The 20,336-nt window shown below is 42.9% G+C and overlaps 1 protein-coding gene across 1 annotated transcript in view; it reads right to left on the bottom strand.

The window, feature by feature from the left end:
- The window catches only part of LOC146782662 (extracellular calcium-sensing receptor-like), a 131,494-nt gene that overhangs the window by 40,514 nt on the left and 70,644 nt on the right, over nucleotides 1–20,336 (bottom strand). Inside the window, exon 3 of the mRNA XM_085637163.1 lies at nucleotides 13,699–14,527. Coding sequence (XP_085493289.1) covers nucleotides 13,699–14,527 — 829 coding nt within the window. The remainder of the gene's footprint in view (nucleotides 1–13,698; nucleotides 14,528–20,336) is intronic.

Below are 20,336 nucleotides of genomic sequence, written 5' to 3'. Positions count from 1 at the left end.
TAAGTATTCTGGAGTGTCATTAAAGTCCATTAATAGTTTCCTTATGTTCTTTAAAAGCCCAATAATACAGTTGAAAGTCTGGGAATGCAATGCCTCCATCCATTTTTATCTTTCTGAGCTTTTTCCATGCAATTCTTACGCTCCTGCAGTTCCAAATAAAACGGCTCAACTCACTCTTTAGTTTCCTAAACCATTCTGGCCTAAAGTGCAATGGGAGGGAATTAAAGAGGAAAGTGAATTTCGGTAGGATCACCATTTTTACAAGATTAGTCCTTCCCAGAATAGATATAGGAAGAGCGGCCTAACGGTGCAAGAGGTTTTTAGTTTCTTTCAACCGCATAACAAAATTAATGTTTGCCATCTCGTCCAGGTTTTTAACCACCCGAATTCCTAGGTATCTAATTTCTTTCCTTCCTGGGGGGGTGCCCAATGGTTCATTCCAGGACATAAGTTCAGTTTTATCTTCATTCACAAGATAGCCTGAAATCTTTCCAAAGTCAGTTGCTAACTCTATTATTACTGGCAATGAAATAAGAATGTCCCTAGTATAAATGATTAAGTTGTCAGCATATGATGCTTCTTTCCTTATCCATTCAAGGTTATTGAAAAGGGAGAATTCTCTGTTCTGTTCTTAATCTTCGAGCCAGAGGGTCTATGTATGAATTAAAGAGCAGGGGGGATAACGGACATCCCTGTCTTGTACCTCTAGTTATTACAAAGGATGGATTTAGTGAGCCATTAACCAATATCCTAGCTCCTGGAGCTAGGATGTTTTTCACTGCCCTAAGGAAGTTCCCCGTTAATCCATTTCCCTCCATAACCTGGTATAAATAGGGCCAGCTGACTCTGTCGAATGCCTTGGCTGCATCGACCGTTATTATGGTTAGAGGGATTCCTGATACCAAGGCTACATCAATTGCACCTACTAGGTCATGAGTAAGTTCTGCCAGCTGTCTTCCCCTCATGAAACCCTTCTGGTTTTTATGTATTACATCTCCTAAAACCCTATCCAACCTTTTGGCAACCACTTGTGTGAACAGTTTATAATCTGAGTTTAGCAAGGATATTGGTCTATATGCCTCACATTTAGTCAAGTCTTTATTGGATTTAGGTATTAATGTTATTATCGCCTCATTCCATGATGGCAGCAGGGAGATGTTCCATGTAAATCCCATTTACCAGCTTTAATAGGTAGGGTACGTGTTCCATCCTTAATATCTTATAAATTTCATTTGGCAAACCATCTGAACCAGGGGCATTCCCATTCTGAGAGTTATTTATGATTTTATCTATTTCCTCCTTCATACTCTCCTGATTTATGATGCTGATTTGGTCTACACTCAAACTAGGAGGATTGTCTAGTTGCAACCATTCCTTAATCTCATTCTGTGTTGCCACTGTGTCCTCTGTATACACTTCTTGAAAAAAAACTAAAAAAGCCTCCCCAATAGTTTGATCCTCCATACATCTCTCTTTAGTCACATTATTTACTACCTGTTTAATTTTGTTTACTATGTTGTCCTGCCTCACCTGCCAGGCTAGCAACTTCCCACTCCCCTCCCCGTATTCATAGTGGGCCAACTTGCTAGCCTTCCACCTTCTATGCACTATTCCTTCCAGGTATTCTCCTAGGAAGTCCTTAGCATCCCTCAGCTTATTTTGCAACTCCAAAACATTGGCAGGGTTTGTAGTACCAGCTAACCCCTCTTGGATTTCCTTGATGTTAGTTTCAATGTTTGAGGGTTTGTCCCTAGCTAATTTTCTAAGTACAATCACGGAATCCAGAATATCCAGATTCAAATACTACCAATTAGTGAGGTGGTCTCGAGCACAGTCAAATTGGGGGCAGAAGCTGGAAATTGAGGATGCGCTACAAAGTACCCAGACTTATAAGAAATAGGTTGCCAGATGGTATTGGGTTTTGGTACGGGGAGAGGACGTTTCCCGGGCTTCACCGGAGGAGATCTGGAAGCTGGACATGCCGGGCTGCGATGTAACCCATCTGTGGCAAGTATCTGCATCTATGCTTTGGTCCTCAGTGAAGTCGGCTCCACTTAGGAGAAATCACTTTTTTACCTTATACAGGGCTTACTGGTACCCAAAGAAGATAGCAAAGATGGGGACGGTAAGAAGAGGCAGTGCCCAAAGTGTGCCATGGAGAATGAAGATGATGTCCATCTCTTCTGGCGGTGTCCGGCAATCCAGCTGTTCTGGCAAGAAGTAGAGTCAGTACTAACTACAATCATGGGCATAAACATCCCGGTAAGCCTCTCTTTAGTAATTTTTGGAATTTTGCATGGAGAAGAGGTATGTTTGGGGAAGAGTGGAGCCCAATTAATGTTTATCTTGATGGTTTTAGCAAGGAGAGAAATCTGTTTAAAATGGATTTCAGAAACACAACCAAAGTGTGAGAGATGGAGGGCTTTGGTTGGTCACATAGCTAGACTTAACTGTCAAACCGGGTCTAGTAAAAGGGAAAAATTTGGGCACCCTTTTTTTCACTTTAAAATGTTTGATTGAAAACATTGTGTGGTGGGAGTAAGAGTAAATGTTTATTGTGATATAGGAAAAAGTCCAAGGATTAAGACAACTTTTCTACTGGTTGCTAAGGATAGTGGTGTTTGCCACAGTTTCCTCATCAAATACTGGTTTGAAAAGGAAAAGGTTGGTAAAAGATATGATCCTTACCTTTTCCTCAAGTCTGTATATGAGAGAAAAAGAGGTAAAAGGAAAATGCAAACAGAGCAAACAGAGAAAAAGGGGCAAAAGGAAAAGAAACAAACAGAGAAAAATGGGCAAAGAGAAAAAGAGGCAGGAGGAAAAGAGGATACGAAGCAAACAGAGAAAAAGGGGCAAAAGGAAAAAAAAAGAGGGAAAGAGGGCACAGAACAGAGTTGAATAGTAGAATAGCAGGATGCTCTTCCACTAGACCACCATGGACGAGGCGCAGGCTGGAAGGCTTCAAACACCTACCAGAGAGGAGCCCAGGCTGAATCTTAAGGGGAGACCCTCAATGGGGGAGCTGCACAGGTGAAGAACAGTGACTCTGACTAGGAGGTCAGAGGCCTTACTCTTCTTGTCGCGCAGCGGGCGCCATTAAGCAGTGGTTGAGGGAGGGTGATCAGCTGTAAGGCAGGGGCAGGAGCGACACGCTGGGGGAGAGGGTAGCAGCAGTGGGAAGCACGGGAAGAGGGAGTGAGAATTCGAAAAGAGCTAAACAGAGAAAATGGGGCAAAAGAGAAAAATAGGGAAAAGGAAAAGGCAAACAGAGCAACCAGAGAAAAAGGGGCAGACGGAAAAGAGACAAACATAGGAAAAGGAGCCAAGAGAAAAAGAGGCAGGAGAAAAAAGAGGCAAACACAGAAAAAGGGGCAACAAGAGAAATAAAGAGGCAAAGAGAGCCCAGAACAGAGAGGAATAGCAGAAGTGCATGATCTCTTCCAATAGACCAACAGCGATGAGGGGCAGGCAGGAGCCGGTGGGTGGAGGAGGTCCTTGGACACCTACCAGAGAGGAGCTTGGGCTGGAGCTTAAGGGCAGACCCTTAACTGTGGCGCTGCACACGAGGGGAGAGTAGTGAATCTGACCAGTAGGTCTTGCTCTTCTTGCCGCACAGCTGCTGCCATTACGTAGGGATCAGGGAAGGGCGATCAGCCAGGAGGCGGGAGCAGGAGCGACACGCTGGGGGGAGGGGCTATGGGGGCAGATGCGGCAGGTAGCACGGAAAGAAGGAAGAGGGAGTGAGGATGACAAAAGAGGAAAAGAGGCAAACAGAGAAAAAGGAGCAAAGAGAAAAAGAGTCAAAAGGAAAAGGCAAACAGAGAAAAAGTGGCAGGAGGAAAAGAGGTAAACAGAAAAAGAGGCAAAAAGAGAAATAAAGAGGCAAAGAGGGCACAGAACAGAGTGGAATAGCAGAAGAGCAGAAGAGCAGGATGCTCTTCCACTAAGCCACCAGGGATGAGGCGCAGGCAGGAGCTTGTGGGTGGAGGAGGGCCTTGAACACCTACCCGAGAGAAGATCGGGCTGGAGCTTAAGAGCAGTTCCTTAACGGTGGAGCTGTGCGGGTGGAGAGCACTGACTCTGACCAGGTGGTCAGAGGTCTTGCTCTTCTTCCCATCAATATTTCACCTTTCTATGTCACTTGCCAAACATTTATCTTAATCTGTACCATAATCGTGAAACAGCGATTACAACGCTGTCTCCACAACGCGGTACCATTACAATGCGGTTGTTACAACGACCATGTTGTTACCACGCATACAATTACATCGCAATCATTCCTACGACTTGCTGTAGGGGGCGCATGGTGTTGAATTTAGAATCCAACACCTTCCCTGCTGTTGCACAAACTGGAGTAGGAATAGTAAATAATACTATTCTTAAGTCCAGTGCGCCTCCTACAGCAAGTCGTAGTAATGACTTGCGATGTAATTGTATGTGTGGTAATAATGTAGTCGCTGTAACGACCATGTAATAATGGTAAACAATGTTTTTGCATCCGTAGTAACAGTATATATTAACTATAATCCAATGAACACCGAGCTGTCACGCAGTCAAACTACCCAGTTTCAATTTTCACTTACCTATCTCAGTGCCCAGACCAGGTTAAAAGAAAATATCTCATTCTGTGAACCTCCTTTATGCCATCATACAGCACAGCCGATCAATATGTCCCTTTGTTTATACATCCATCACTTAGTTTAGTGTCTACAAATATATTTTGATGTTCACCCATGATATTTCTTCCCATACAGCCATCCGTTTCTGCACATTTCACTCCATTCATTCATCTGTCTGTCCATTCATTGTCCAACTGAGTTTTTACACCTCTAGACACTGAGCTTGACTCTGGTAATTATCCTATTACACGCCAACTTGCCTATCTCATAGCGCCATTGTCCATACCTCTGTCCATGTGCTACATTAGTTCCAACTTACCTACCCATCTCTTCCTACCATCTCAAGTTTAGCTTCCCGAACTTTCACCTAACCATCCAATACCTATAATGCCATTTGTAGAACTCATATTTTTGTCTAACATTTTATCTATTTCTTCACCTTTTAGCCACAATTTCCAATGAAACAGCTACCCACTTGTATCATTGACCACTGTCCATTCAACTTCCAACCTGAAAATCCCACTGCCCACCAATATTTCCCAAAATTGCAATGGGAACTTTCCTCCCTTTTTGAGCCAATTGGCTTATTTTTGGCATTTATTTGGGATGTTAATTCTCTATTTGCAATGGAAAGGTAAAGCAACACGGACATTTGTAACGATTTGTTCTTGAATCCCAATGACACAACTTCATGAGCTCCACAGCATCAAGGGTGTGTCCTTCACTGTATCGGCTCAGCCAATCATACTAGTGACCATTGTTCCCTGTAGCATGCGCGCTTGCGTGGGCGCACACAAAACCTGTTCCTAGCGCGCACATACTCTCCCAAAGCGCGCACTTCACTGCTGCATGCAAGAGACCGTTCGACAGTCACTAAAACTTTGATCGGCACTGAATAATTATCATTTAATTATGGAATGCGAGGAGCAGTGGCAGACAGTTTACAAGGCATGTACTCTGAACGGGTTTTAGCACAATGTGTCACAGAGTTTAGAGCAGGCAGCTGTTACACATGTTACTTGCTCTATTAGTGTCGGGGCATGGGGCATGCAAGGATTTCGCAGCAGTAGTGGTGTCCAGGAGCCCGATCCAGAAATGTATTGATTGTTTGCAGTGGCACTGATAATAAAATTGCCTAAGTTTGAAGGCGTGCGTTATGTAAAACAGCACAAAATAAACTGGATTCTTCCCATCACCAAAATCGAATCACAACCTTTAGGAATTAAGCACAAAGCATTCAAAGAGCAAAGTCAGTTGTCATGTATGCAGTACATGTGGACTAGATTCTTCATAAAGATGGCACAACTTTAGAGGCTATTAAGAAAAACATATGCTTTTTGTTGATTGCACCTCCTGAACTTAAGTATTTGAGCTGCTCTTATATGTGATCACGCGGTGCAATTTAGACACTCCATAAAAAGGCATTGTTTTTTGTCAGAACTGACATCCAATGCCTAGGCTGGTCTGTATTAATGCAATTATCCTAAACTGTCTACTTTCCATTAGGCCTGCCCACGGGAGTAAATACATGAGTTCGTTTTTAATAAGTTCAACACTAAATCATGTCTATGTGATGCAGCAGACTGAGTTGAAAATTACATAATTACCATTGCAGTTTTTGAAGTTTGAAGCTAGCATCCCAATTACTTTATATCCATTTTTAGCAACCAACCCCAATGAGGTGGTGTGTACTGGACCACGACAAATTCATCCAAGTGTGGATAAAATGACTATCTAAACTAAAACTATCTACACAATGCATAGCCGATCTTTTTGTAGGATTTCACCACACAATCAAGTCACAAGGAAAGGCGTCTTATGGCCCCCATTAGATGGAGCTGTATGTGTGACACGCACCTGTTTTACCTGTTGTTATAAAGAAAAGTTTGGAGTGGCGATTGGCACAGATTTATATAGTGAGCACTGCACTTGCGTGCATGATCAGTTCCTTGGTGCACATAGACTGCGCTGCAGTGCACAGACATCTTACACTGGCACACAGAGAGGAAAAAAATTAGAGGGAACATTGCTAGTGACAAGTTTTGTTTTGCTCTGTTACTGCTTACATTTAACCCCGGGCGGAGACCTCCACTCCGTCCGCAGAGTTTGAGGAGATTTGCCTTCTCCGCATTCCGCGGAGAACGCAAATCTCCGCACACTCCGCAGCGGAGCGGAGTTGGCCAGCCCCACCTCCACCCCCCATTATAAAATTTAATTAAACATTATCAAAAAATGAATTTAAATCCACTTACCTGGCATGCGGCATCCCCGGGCTGCCCTCCTCCTCTTCTTTGCCCTTTCGGTAATCCTTGAGAAAACTGCGCATGCACGGGCGCGCGTGCATGTGCAGTTCTCACAAATATTAGCGAGGCGGCAAAGAAGAGGAGGAGGGCAGCCCGGGGACATCGCATGCCAGGTAAGTGGTTTTAAATTTATTTTTTAATAATGTTTAATTACTTTTTATAATGGGGGTGGAGGCGGATGGCGTAGCGGAGCGGAGTTCCACGGAGTTTGTTCCCAACTCCGTGGACCTCCGCGTAGCCCCGCTACGCACACTACACCCGGGGTACTTACATTGTGGACAGACTTGTGACCTCTTGGCCTGCACCACCGCCATGTTGTCTGATCAGAAGAAGACCATCTTATCTGCTAGATAGTCCGGCAAGATGTGGAGTGCGGAAACTATGGGGCACAGTTACAACACTGTAACATTTTCTGTAACCTTCCTTCTTCACCCCACGTTGGGCCATTTCTGTGCACACCACTCCTTCCCAAATATTATACCAAAGCCTTTTCTGTCAGAAGAATCTGTGAATAAGGACAGTTCTGTGCTTGATGCTCAAGGTGATCTCCAGATAAGGAGCTGTGAAATTGTTGTAGGAACTGGGCCCAGATTGGTAGGTCTTCCTTCAGTCCTTTGTCTTCACCTCACTAAATGGTGTTTCTGGGATGCCTTTGATATCACACGAGCCATCCTCCTAGTGTAAATCCTCCCAAATGGGCTGACTCTGGCTGTGAAGTTAAGTTTCCCAGTAGGCTTTAATGGCACCTAGCATAGCCTTTTCTTTCCCAAAAACAAGCTCACTATCAGCCAATCGAGCTTTGACACTTTCCTCGGGCAGCCTTGAAACGCCCTCAACTGTGTCTAATTTTATTCCTAAATAGGTCAGCCTTAAAGCCGGGCTGTCCATTTTTTTCCGGGGCAAGTGAGACCCCCAGCTTGTTGGCTAGCTTCTGGAGTGCATGTAGGACTAAATTGCAATCATGTGTGAAGGCCATGCCTATGAGCAGGAAATCATCTAGGTAGTGGGTTGAGCAACCCTTTAGGTGAGTCTTTTACACTAGCCATTCCAAGAACGTGCTGAAGGTTTCAAAGTAAGAACACTAAACAGAACAACAAATGGGCATGCATTTGTCGAAGTAGAATTTACCAGCCGACTGGAAGCCCAGAAGGTGAAAGATGTCTGAGTGGATGTAAAGTAGGTAAAAAGCAGACTCAATATCCGCCCTGGCCCCGTTTCTAGCCTGCCGCACCATGTCAACAGCCTCATCAAATGATTTGTATGTAGCAAAGCAAGTCTTGCTGTCTAGTCAATCGTTGACTGAATTGCCTTTGGTGTGGCACAAGTGGTGAATCAAGTTTAATTTGACCGGCTCCTTTTTTGGAACTACGCCTAATGGTGATACTACAAAATCTGTGAAAGGGGGTTGTGAAGGGACCCGCAACCCAATCCAGTCATAGGTTTTTGAGCAGCTACTCATTTACAACCTGGGTTTGTTCTATGGTAGATTTTGAGTTCATTGCGCACCTGCTGATACTGGGGACTGTATAGAGGATGGGGAAACCATTCAGGAAATCGTTTGCTAGCAGACCTCAATCTTTGGGGTTCTGATAATGACTCAAACAATGAAACAGGGCATGCAGCTTAATGGGAGATAGGCCTTTGGTCAATAGGGATGTGGGGGGATTGGTGTAAAAATGTTGTGCGGGTCTGTACAAACTGTGGGTGGGCTCGCTGTCATTCTATCAGTTGTTGGCTGGGTCTTGAGGGTTTTTAGGTGCTCCTCTGCCTCTGAGGCTGGGTGGGGGGCCACACTTTGGGCAGTTATGGCCAACTTTGCGTGATTTCTCCCATGAGCAAGAGCCCACATCGAAGAGCCTGCAAACGCCGGGAGAGGACCTTTTGAAACTAACTTTTTGCCCAGATGACCACCGTGGTGCTCGAAAGGGCTGCTTGAAGGTTTGCTCTGTTGACTGGGTAAAGGGTGTAAAGGGGCCCTAGTGTAGAAATTCCTCTGTAGGGGAATGAATTTCTCTATGTATGCCATCCATAATTGTACCTCCTTCTGGTCGCAGCCTAGGTCAGGGCCATGAATGACACCCAAGCCGTCGTTTGTGATGAGCCAAGTTGCAATTCGTCACCAATGTCGTCGGGGAAGAGAGGGGGGGTGATCTCTGACTGGCCAAGCCAGCTGCAGGACCAATACCTGTGACAGCGATCACCTGAAAAAAGGAAAAGTGGAGAAATCACCAGGCCCAATAAAAAGGCCCATGGAGAAATATCTATGTTGTTGTGAAACTTCAACTACTGCGAGCAAAAGGTCTGAGATCTGGTTAATCCTTTGTGCATGAAAATAAAGCCAAACAAAAGTTTCTTGACAAGTCCAGAGACTGAATTGTGGAGTATACTGCCATGTCTTGTAATAATAACCATGAGTGAACTGTCTACCATTAAATAACTATGCTGACCTAGTCACAGACATGCCCAATGCAACCACTGGTCCTCAGACTGCCCTCTAATTGGATGCCATACTTCTTTTCGCCCAAATGGAACTTGAAATCTTTGCAGTAAAGACCACTGAAAAGCTGATGTTGTGCCTAGAAAAGGAAAGAGGCCCACTACGCCCCCTACAATCTGTGAGCCAGGGTGGGGCATTAACCTTTAATACAATTCCCTCAAAGCAAAACTAAGCAACAACCATATCTAAATTATGATACAGCACATTAACCTCCCTTTATGTTGTGCCTTTGTATTACATCAAACACTTTAGTGATTATGGAGGGAACCTCTTGTAACCTTGTGCAGGTTCGAACTCCTAGCCTGCAGATTACACCAATATTGGAGTGAAATGTTAACCGGCTGAGCTATACCCTTGGCAGCAGAATCAAACCTTTACCTCCCAAATTAGGTGTCTAAACCTGTTACATTCTAGCACAGGTAGCTGTATCCGCATAAGACCCTTGGGGAAAGAGAACGAAGACAAAAAAGTCATTTTACAACTGAAAACATACAGTTCTGTTCACCTGTCCATCTGTCCTACTCAGTATCATGCTCAGGCCTTTGCAGACTCTTTACACAACAACAAATGGCTAGCAATTTTTTCCTGGAAAGGAGGAAAAACAACCTGTGAGGCAGGCCAGTCCCATTGCTCTCGCAATCCACCTATCCATCTCTAAAAAGTATGCTCAAGGCCACATTGAAGTCAACCATATGCGAGCCAGTGCCTCCCGTTAGCCTCATTGTATGGACGGGTGGCAGGTTCAGCTTCGCGTTGGGGCAGAACATGTTCCTTGCTGCTGCCTGAGTGATATACTAGACCTGGTACCAAGCAACATAAGCAAACACAAGAAGATGATGAATGGAGCGCTGAAACTTTTCAGACCCTAGCTTGAATCCAGTGGCAAAGTAAGCAAGAGACCCACATCTGGGCATACTCTGCCAACTTAGTGCAAACAAAGCAAACACACGGAGAAGATGGACAGAGCACTGAAACTTTTCAGACACTCATCCCCAGTCACAGATCTGGGTTAAATCCATCATCATTCTTTAGCTCACTTCTCCACCCCAGTTCAGACACAGTCATATGCAAATCAGTCTTGACCCTGTTTCTCTTGGGAATAGTCTGGCCTGAACTGCCAAGCCAGGTCTTCCCTGGACTGGAAACAAGCATCCTGGGATCGGTTTCGGGTTAACACCCCTAATCAGTCAGACTAGCTTGAACTCAGTCGCAAAGTGAGCAAGGGATTCATGTCTTTTGGAATGGAGGAGTCCAACTAAATATTACAGTGTGCATATGACTTGAATACACACCATATATGTCTGAGGGTGTTGTTGTTCCCTCGTGTGTACATCGATATTGGACAACATTCCGTATGTACTGCTAGGGACTGTTGAAAATTGCAGCCATATATATTTCAAAACTTGTGTATGGAAGAGAAAAGCGTTATGTATATTATATATGTTGTGATGTTTCGTTGATGTATCTAAATGTTTGTTTACCCAATAGAAAATATTGGAGACCTGGAATTGGTGTCTGCTTATGAGTTTGTAGTTAAACCAATACAGGGGGGTGGGATAATGATAACTAGCAATGGAGATTATCGAATGTTTTCTCTATGAGAATAGTTTTTTTAACAAGCTCCCACACATTACTTGGTTTATACAGCCTAGAGAGTAGCATGAGCTCTCTGAGATTGGTTATTGATAAGAGGGGAGCATGCAGCTCCTAGCCATCAACCGCAGCATGTGAACCACCCAGGAAAATTCATTCTGATGACTCCTAGCAAACATCTTGTCATGGAACTTTGGGCACATGGATACCCACTGAGAGATGCTGGAGGAGTTTTCAATATAACTAAGGATTAAAAAGGTATAAAAGTAAGCCCTAAACATGGGTTGAGGTGATGAAGGCTGGCTCCAGATTACTGAATTGAGAATATAAGATGCCACTCTATTCCTTATCATAGATAGTATCATGATAATCTTTAATATATGAATTTCGTATTGACTATTGCTTCTAATTTTCAATGTTTGAGTTTCTTAAGGTATTCTACACCAGGGAAGTTTCATCTTGAGAAGATTAGGCATTGGTCTCATACATACTGAGACTGAGTCACTAGGAATCTGATCTCCACATGCTTAGTACATACGTTACACCTGAAGATGCATGTAGAATAGATTTGACAAGATACCAGTCATATTGTTATTTGTGCCAAGTATGGGAAGCAGCCAAAGGAACAAAATAGCCAATCAGCCTTCTTACAGAGCAGATTTCCATATTCAGAATATGTACTCTCTACAAAATATTTAGGGCCAAATGCAAATTATAAATAATATTACACTGGACAGATTTCTTTAAGTAATACGTTTCTCTGGTAGGCATGAGAGGAATCAAGTATGATATGGAAGAGGTGCATCAAAAAACGAAGATCTCCACCCCCAGAGCAACAAAATCTGAGTATTGCTGTTTTATGTGTATTGTTTTTGGAGAGCTTTTATAGCCTTGACACAGTCACTGAGAAGCTTTCATTGTGAGGATTATTCCTATTTGATGTAATTTAATGATCCTTTTTTTTAAAGCAACCATCTTGCTGTATCTCCAATAGTTTGTTTGTCATGCAGTAAATCCACATTCTTGTCACCACGAACCCTCAGGCTAACCATTTATTGTCTTGTTCATTCAGTGATTCTTCCCTACACTCCCCAATCCTAATGGTTCATTCATACATCTACAATGTCATTCATCCGTGTGTCTTTTCAGCTCATTACTTTTGTTTTAGTCAGAATTCTTGATCATTGTCCCACCACTAACTTAATTCTTACCAATTTAGCTTCCCATACATTTATTCTCCCATACAAACCTTTCTATAAGCACTGATTCTCACTGCATGATCTCTTTTACTTTCAGCTTCCATTGTTAAGTTTCTTCCAACCAGCGGTAAGTCTGTTGAGACCTGTCTCTCTTCCATTGCTCCCGTATCCACTTGTTAATCTGTACTTGGGTTTGATGGTTCTAATTTTTTTTTTAACGTTGGTTATTTTTTATTTGTGTCTAATTTCTGTATGATAATTTAAAAAAACATGACAAAGGATGTAATCTCTCTGTATTTGTCAGAGCACGTACATTCTTTACCCTTGTATATTATATGCAAAACCAATTCTAGGAACATTTATAAGAGTTTACTTGGCATATTCATAGGCATGTATGAATTCACAATATTTTTTAATCATTTCCATAAATATGTTGAGGTTGATCTAAAATGATTAGAATACATGTTTTTGTCTAGGGACAGATTTTGAGAACAACCTCTATTAAAAACACTAAGTGAGCTACTTAATTGCTGTCATCTAGTGACCACACACCCAATGTGAACTTCAATGTCAACAAGTTAGATTACAAATTCTACAAGAGATAGTATTGATGATGTTGAGAGCGTTGGACATGGCTAGGCCAGAGTATTTGTTTGACCTGTAAAAGTTCATTCTAGCTGCTAATCCCAAAAGGACCGAAACTTTCACTGACCAGGATTTCACATTCAACCTTTTGATGTTCATACCTATTAAATAGCTGTCACCTTAGGTTGCCTGTATAATAACCACTGCCTACATTCCAAGGTAAGAATACTTTATTAACATCTAGCTTTTCCTTAGATTGTTTTGGTCCCAATTCCTGTAAAGAGCATTGATGTTCCTGTTGTAAATTCTATGGCTAGGCAGATGTTTTATTTTTATCATCATGTACTGAATTGCCAATTAGTTAGTAAGGTTAAAATATGAAGATTTGCCATTAAAATTAATAGGGTATACCCACTAGATTTGGATTTTTATAGCAGATCAGCTTTTTTGGACAGATTGATGATAGGTGTATTAATTTACTTTGTAAGCATCAATTCTTTTTAAGAAGTAGATTCCATGGGCCATTTTCTAGGGTGACTGTGGGGTTAGTCACAATTTTCCACAAAGTACATTTTGGGACAAAAATGACTAATCTTGCTTTTTGGTGAATGTAATTAACTCAGCTCTATTTGGGAACAAATGTGTTGGATAATTCATAATGTGGAGGGTGAATTTGGGGTCAAGCTCACTTGTACTGCTTGTCAATAAATTTGTTTGTCAAACTCAAATGAATTTGGAGATGATACATTATTGCAAGAAGGTCAGATAGCTGCTTCATAGAACAGATATTTCATAAACAAATATTCTTGCTTTCAAAATCCTTCCTACTACTCCAATGATAGCTGTACGTTTTCTTTTCTTATTTGATCCTACCCCACTCCACCCAAGACAACTCTTCTTACCTGCCATGGGCTAAAATTCCACAGACTGGCACATGTGTTGTTGTAAAAAGGACCTTTTCCTGACATGCATGCTTGCATATCGTCGAGAGCTTTTGCCACTATGTAAACTGCATTGTAAATATTATAGGTCAGTCTAAAATCTGGATTAGCAATATCTGGATTTTCATTAGTCTCTAGTTTCTCTGTGCCTGAACACACTTTTTTCATTTCGTGACTTTGGGGTGTGGTGTTGTTCTCCAAACTTGGCCACTGGCATCCAAATGCTGCCTCCCAAAAAGGTTTCATGAGGATGTCACTGGGGGAAGTAGATGGATGTAGGTGATGAAGGAAGTCTTTAAACCCTGGCATCTCCTCCTCATGTATGGCAAGTCCTATGGTGCCATTCATCACTGCTCCATAGCCCTTGTTGGCAATGGTGGGTGAGGCTGCCCAACTCTCTGTTGCAATCCATACTATTCCAGATACATTTTCTCTAGAAAGCTCATCCATCACTGGGATCATATAAGTTGCAGTAGTGTAAGCAATGACAACTCTGGCTGAGGACTTCTTCAGCACCTCAATGATGCTTTTAGTCTTTGAAGCTGTGATGACAACAGGGATGACCTCATGAAAGGCAATGCAGACTCCTGCCATCAGAAGTTCTTCTTTCAATAAATTGCCACCAAATTCTCCATAGTCATTATCATTGGTGAGGAGCCCCACCCAGGTCCAACCAAAGTGCACCACAAGTTCTGCAAGACCAAGGATCAGGTGGATGTCATTTGGGATGGTTCGGAGGAAGGAAGGAAACTGGACCTTGTCACTGAGCAGGGGGCTAGTTGCAAAATAGCTTATCTAAAAAAGACAACAAAAGCAGTTAAGACTGTTGCTTGGAGAACGAGGAGAAGACAATTCATTGCAATCTGAGTTTAGTAAAACTGGAGGTGAGTAAAAGTGCATTTTCACAATATTGGGCAAAGATGATGTCATTTACAGATAATAAGTCTCTGAACGTGCCTCGCTTCGCTGGTGATCTCCTCAAATGTTTTTTAGAAACATTTTCATTTGTCACATTTTTTAAAAACTTGCAACACATTTTTGAAGTTTACAAGCTTTAGTAAGTTGAATACAGTTTCTCCCAAACATGAACAGTATAGCTCCATAAATACAGATGCCAAATGTCTGGCTAAAGGTAAGTTACTTCAAACTGAGGTACACTGAAATCTGAAGATACTATCGAATCTATACCCTTGGTTGTGCCTCTTTTTGAACTTCAAATAACTTTTATGTCTGTCTATCAGCCTCATGAGATTTTTCTCTTTTTCATTAGTCATGTCCTGCCACTCTAGACTACACAGACACAGTCATGTGGTTGAATATGTGCAGCTTCTGCTAACACAGAAGCCAACAAGATATTGATGCATATTAATGCAATGTTCCTCGATGATATCAGGTAGGGGTCTCCAGCATTGGCTACTGTAAACAAAGGGTCCCTCTTTTAAGTGTATGCCTGCCATTTTACTGTCTCAGTACGCATTTCTTCAGGGAAACTGCCGTCTGGGTGCGAGTACAGTGGTTATGGATACTCACCTGGTGTCTTTTCTGTTTCTACACAGACATTTATCTGGATGAGAATTGGTGGAATTTCTGTGCAGAAATCACCCCAGATCACGTCTCCACATGCAAGAACTTGGCCGGTATATCTGGTCTGTGCATTTAGTCCATACGCTGGGCCGAGAAACTTGGAATAGGATGATGGCCAGGAGTAATTATCGGCCAGAGTGGTTGACTTTGGCCCCAGTAATTCTGGCCCATTGCCTGTGCTATCAGTAATATACCCCTTCACATGCTCTTCCTATCACTGGATTAGACTTAAATGTTGTGTGATGTCCTGCACTTTAAAATAAACTGGAACATAGGATGTATTATTTATTTTCATGTGATGTCATCAGGTACCGAAGGTGGCTATGGCTTTACTTTTCCTGTCAATGTAGGAACAGCAGCCCCGAGCAACTGAGAATACACACACAATACATGATTACTCTATGCATTGGCCAACAGACGAAGACTTATAATTGAAATGTTTTTTATAACTTAATCATTATCTTTCTAAAAATTCTGACATGCAGAATACAATGAATGAATAAATCACAACAAAACAATAGAATGTAAAGACAACAAACAATTATCCACACAGTCACACAATCATACTATAATACATCATCAAAGTGCAATGATTGTAATTGTCCAAAATTGATTTAGGCTCTGTTTAACATCATGATTAGCAATGGCTGCCATTCAGTTTGGTGAACCAATTATGCAACGGACACACAACATGACATCTGAATTCTAAATAAACTTTTAGCAGAAGCTTCCTCCTTTGCAATGGAGTGATTCATCTGTGCTCTGTTATATTTACAATACCGGGGTGGCGGGCCTCTATTCATTACAAGCATCTATGCAAACCTTGGCAAATCAATTCTGGGCAAAGACTAATCTCCTGAAATTCTCTACATCTCCATCTATAGAATAAAGTGGCCAGCCTCATTTATTCCACCATGGAAATACCTGAGTTTTTAGTAACCCTGAGCTTTTCCAGTCATATGTTGGATATCCTACAGTCCTACTTGTGGTTTTCCTGATGAAGGCACTTTGTGCCGAAACACTCGTAGATCCCTTGAAGACTCATCAATAATTTAAGCCATGTTCTCTGTTTTATAATGATCATGTTTTGTGAATTCAAGAGATTCATTGATAATCGTGGAGCGGCTCAATTCTCATACCAATACACAAGGAGGGGGACAAGACCGACCCTGGAAACCAATGTCTATTAGCGTTAATCGATGATGAAGCAAAATACTTTGCAGGAGTTCTATTGAAGGAACTATAACATTGGCCTGAGGCACATTCCATCCTTCCTGTGCATCAAACCAGCTTCACTAAACAAGCAGGGACCATAGACAACATTATGGTGCTTTCGATGTTTACCAATGTTGCTAAAATGAATAAATACCCTTTCCATCTGATTTTATTGATTTTAAAGCTGCCTTCAACACTGTGTATCGGAGAAGGCTATGGAGGAAGCTGGCAAATCTACACATTCCACATGGTCTATTAGGAGCCATGGAAACACTACATACAGATGCACGGGTCAGGATCAAGGTAGGGCACAACTCCCACTTATCTAGAAAAATCAAAAACACACAAGGCTTATAGCATGGATGTGTTTTTGCCACAAACTTGTTTAATCTATTCTTGCATGACCTCATGCCCTCATCAAACGAGGTGAACTCTCACCTACCCAAATTGGGGGGTTTCATCCTGTCAAACCAACTTTACGCAGATGATGTAATCCTCACAAGGAGAACTAAGGTCGAACTACAGCGTTTGTTGAACAAAACCCTTGCCTATTCAGGAATCAATGGCCTGACCGTTAACAGAAACAAACCTAAAACACTAACACTGCATGTCAAAACTGCACGGAAGCACACCGGGTGCCTGGGGAATGAAAGAATTGAAATGGTAAAAAGCTTCAAGTACCTCAGAGTTTTCTTTAATGGGAATGGAAGTTTTAATGACCAACTGGAGGAAATCAGGAAGAAGGGCAATGCCTTAGCCTTCGATCTAAGGTCTCTGTATAACAAACTACAAGGCCTCACGCCTACCCCAGTTGTTGCAGGTAGCACAAGGAAAATGGTCCTTAAAATATATAGGTCAATTTTCCATCTACCTCAGGATACATCGCCTGCACAGATAAGGTTGGAATTTGCCATACTCAAACAGTCAGTGGCTCGGATGGCAGCGTTTCTTTTGTTTGTTACAAGTTCAGGATGGTTCGAGAGGGCTCCCTGGGTAGTCACCTATGGCAGGAACTGGATTCTAGGTCGAGGTCCCCGGCACAAGTCTATCTAAGCCAGGCCATGACTTCACACAGTTTAACAGATGCTTGGAATTTAAATCTTCAAGAACAAATGATGGACGAAATATTAAACAGTGCAAACATTCACCCCCAGTCACAAAGATCTGGGTTTTAGTCATCGTTCTTTTACTCGCCACGCCGGTTTGGACCCAGCCAAATGCAAATCAGTCTTGACCCTGTTCCTCATGGGAAAAGTCCAGCTGGAACTGGCAAGCCAGGTCCTCCCTGGACCGAAAACAAACATCCTGGGACCTGGTTTGGGGCCATCACCCCTCATCAAGCAGGCTAGCTTGAATCAAGTGGTGTAGTGAGCACAGGACCCACGTCTGGAAAAACCCTTCCCATTTAGGGCGACAAAAGCAAAAAGAGCAAAGAAACGTAGGAGACCGCCCACACCCTCCAGGACTCCACCAGTTTATTGAGAGGCTCAAGATAGATATTAAAAAGAGAGAAGCTGAGTGCTGAGCCCTGGGGATGCCACAGACTAGATGGTTTGGCAGTGGTGGTGAAAGGGGGGAGGAAAACTGATTAGGAAAGATCAGACTGGAAGGATCTCTGCCAGAGCAGAACCCTGCCTCTGGCACTTATTCTTTTGATTTTGTCAAGTAATATGACCTTTACAGACAGCATCAAAGGCTGAAGACTAATCCAAAAGCATAAGCAACACAGGAGAGTTCTGATCAAGTTTTTCCTTGATAAATTCAGAAACCTCAAGTAGGGTGGATTTGGTACTATAACCAGTGAGGAAACCAAATTGGGAGTCATGCAAAAGAAAATTAGATTCTAAGAAAAGCGAAAGCTGCTTATTGACCCTTTTCCCTAAAGGTTTGACAACTGTAGGGAGAAGAGAAATGGGTCTAAAGTTGATTAGAACCTTCGGATCTGCTTTTGGCTTTTTTAGCAGAAGGAGAAATAATGCATGTTTCCAGTAACGTGGGACCACGCCTAATTCCATGGATTTATTCATCAACATAGTTAGGATAGGATTACCCACATCATTGGATAGTTTTACGAAAGCAAGAGCACAGGGGTCATGTGGTGATCCAGATTCACAACTCACCAATTCAGACGATGAGTTAGCCAAGGAAATGGGGTCAAACCTCGTAAGCAGTGGTCTATAACTCACATATATTAGTTTTGCTAGTGCTTGCTATTTTTTTTTTATTTCCCATTGATGATGAATAAATCTGTTACCTATCCGGATTTAATGAAATATTTATTTATACTGTGCTTCGGTGTCCTCAGAAGAAATTAATGTCTTTCAGCTCAGAGTCAATAACGGCAGAATTTAAAGCCACTGCTACTCCTGCCTCCTGTGGGAAAGTTCCCTTTTGTATGGGCATCACCCCCACTGTTTGCATCAATGCTGGTGGTTATGACACTGATGCACTCTCTGACCAGGCCCCATTCCAGTGTTCTCTACTTAAAACTGTTTTGTGTAAATTGGCAATAACAATTCGCAAGGACTTTACTTCCCTTTTAAGTCCCTAGTGTATGGTACCAGTGATACCTAGGACCTGGGTCGTAAAGGAGTACCCAGGGCTTGCAGCACTGGATGTGCCACACCGAGTGACACAAAGAAACTACTGAGAGCAGGCCTGCCCTTTCAGATTGGAGCAGTGAAAACTATTTGAACACTACTTTGCCCTTATCATGTGTGACAAGGTCAAAGCACTGTCTCTGATATATGCCTGTCACCCCTAAGGAAGGTCTCCTAAAGCCTAGTAATCAGGGTGCCTTATATCATAGAATTGGACAAGTAAGTGCACGTTTATGTGACCCGATAGTACCCTTTACCGTTAAAGGACACTATACGTGATAGACGGTCCGTAGTATAAAATGGGCTCACACCTCCATTATTGTACCAGCTAAATATGTCATATTTGGCATTAAACAACGTGCCTTCTCAATTCCTGACATGAATATCGAGGATCATGCCGAGGATGGCGTGGTATGCACCCTGGTGACTACCTTAAAGGTTGCCCACCTTGTTGCCCCAGCTTCTCTGCGTGGCAAAACTGCACTTTCTGGGGTTGCTGCTGCCAAGATAGGATTGTGACAATCCTGGTGGGTAGCGTGATCACTACCAGAAGTCAGGAACAAAGGCCTGGGCAGGACGGCAGTCATTCCTCCTCCCTCCCAGGCAGGATAGTGAAGTGGCACATATTGTGAGTGAGCTTTAAAGGCTGCGCCGCCTCTGATATGCATCAGGGCTTGCTCCCAGAGAAGGAAACAGCCGTCCTCCTTCCCCAGGCACATTTGCACCCGGGCAGGTGGGAAATTGGTTAGTCAAGGAGCTGTACACCCCCAGAAGGATAGTCACACCTCCAGGGTGGGCAGAACAGCTATACCCTAAAATAAGATTACTGCCATTTTTAAGAAGTGGCAGAATAGAGGGTTATGGGTAGAAAAGGTGACCCATACCCGCAGATGTGGTCACCTCAGAGTTGGACTAGCTGTAGGGGGCTGCTTGCTCCCACACCCCTAACTTCCCCAAACCTAGGATTTTAGGGACACCCATGATACCAGAACCTAAGGTCTGAACAACCTGTATCAAATAGGACAGAAGAGACTCGTGTCTGCAACAATAGGACTTGCACAAAGCACCTGTGGCAACGCTCCTGGAACTGCCTGATAGAGACTCGTCTTAGGCTACCTCTTGGTTCCCCCAGACAGAGAGACCCCTGTGCAGCTTGAATCACCCTCAGACTCCCCTGAAGTAGTGGTATTAAGCCCCTGC

Source organism: Triturus cristatus, chromosome 12 (genome assembly GCF_964204655.1).
Source record: "Triturus cristatus chromosome 12, aTriCri1.1, whole genome shotgun sequence".
Taxonomy (NCBI): Eukaryota; Metazoa; Chordata; class Amphibia; order Caudata; family Salamandridae; genus Triturus; species Triturus cristatus.
This window is presented reverse-complemented; position numbering and strand designations above follow the sequence as displayed.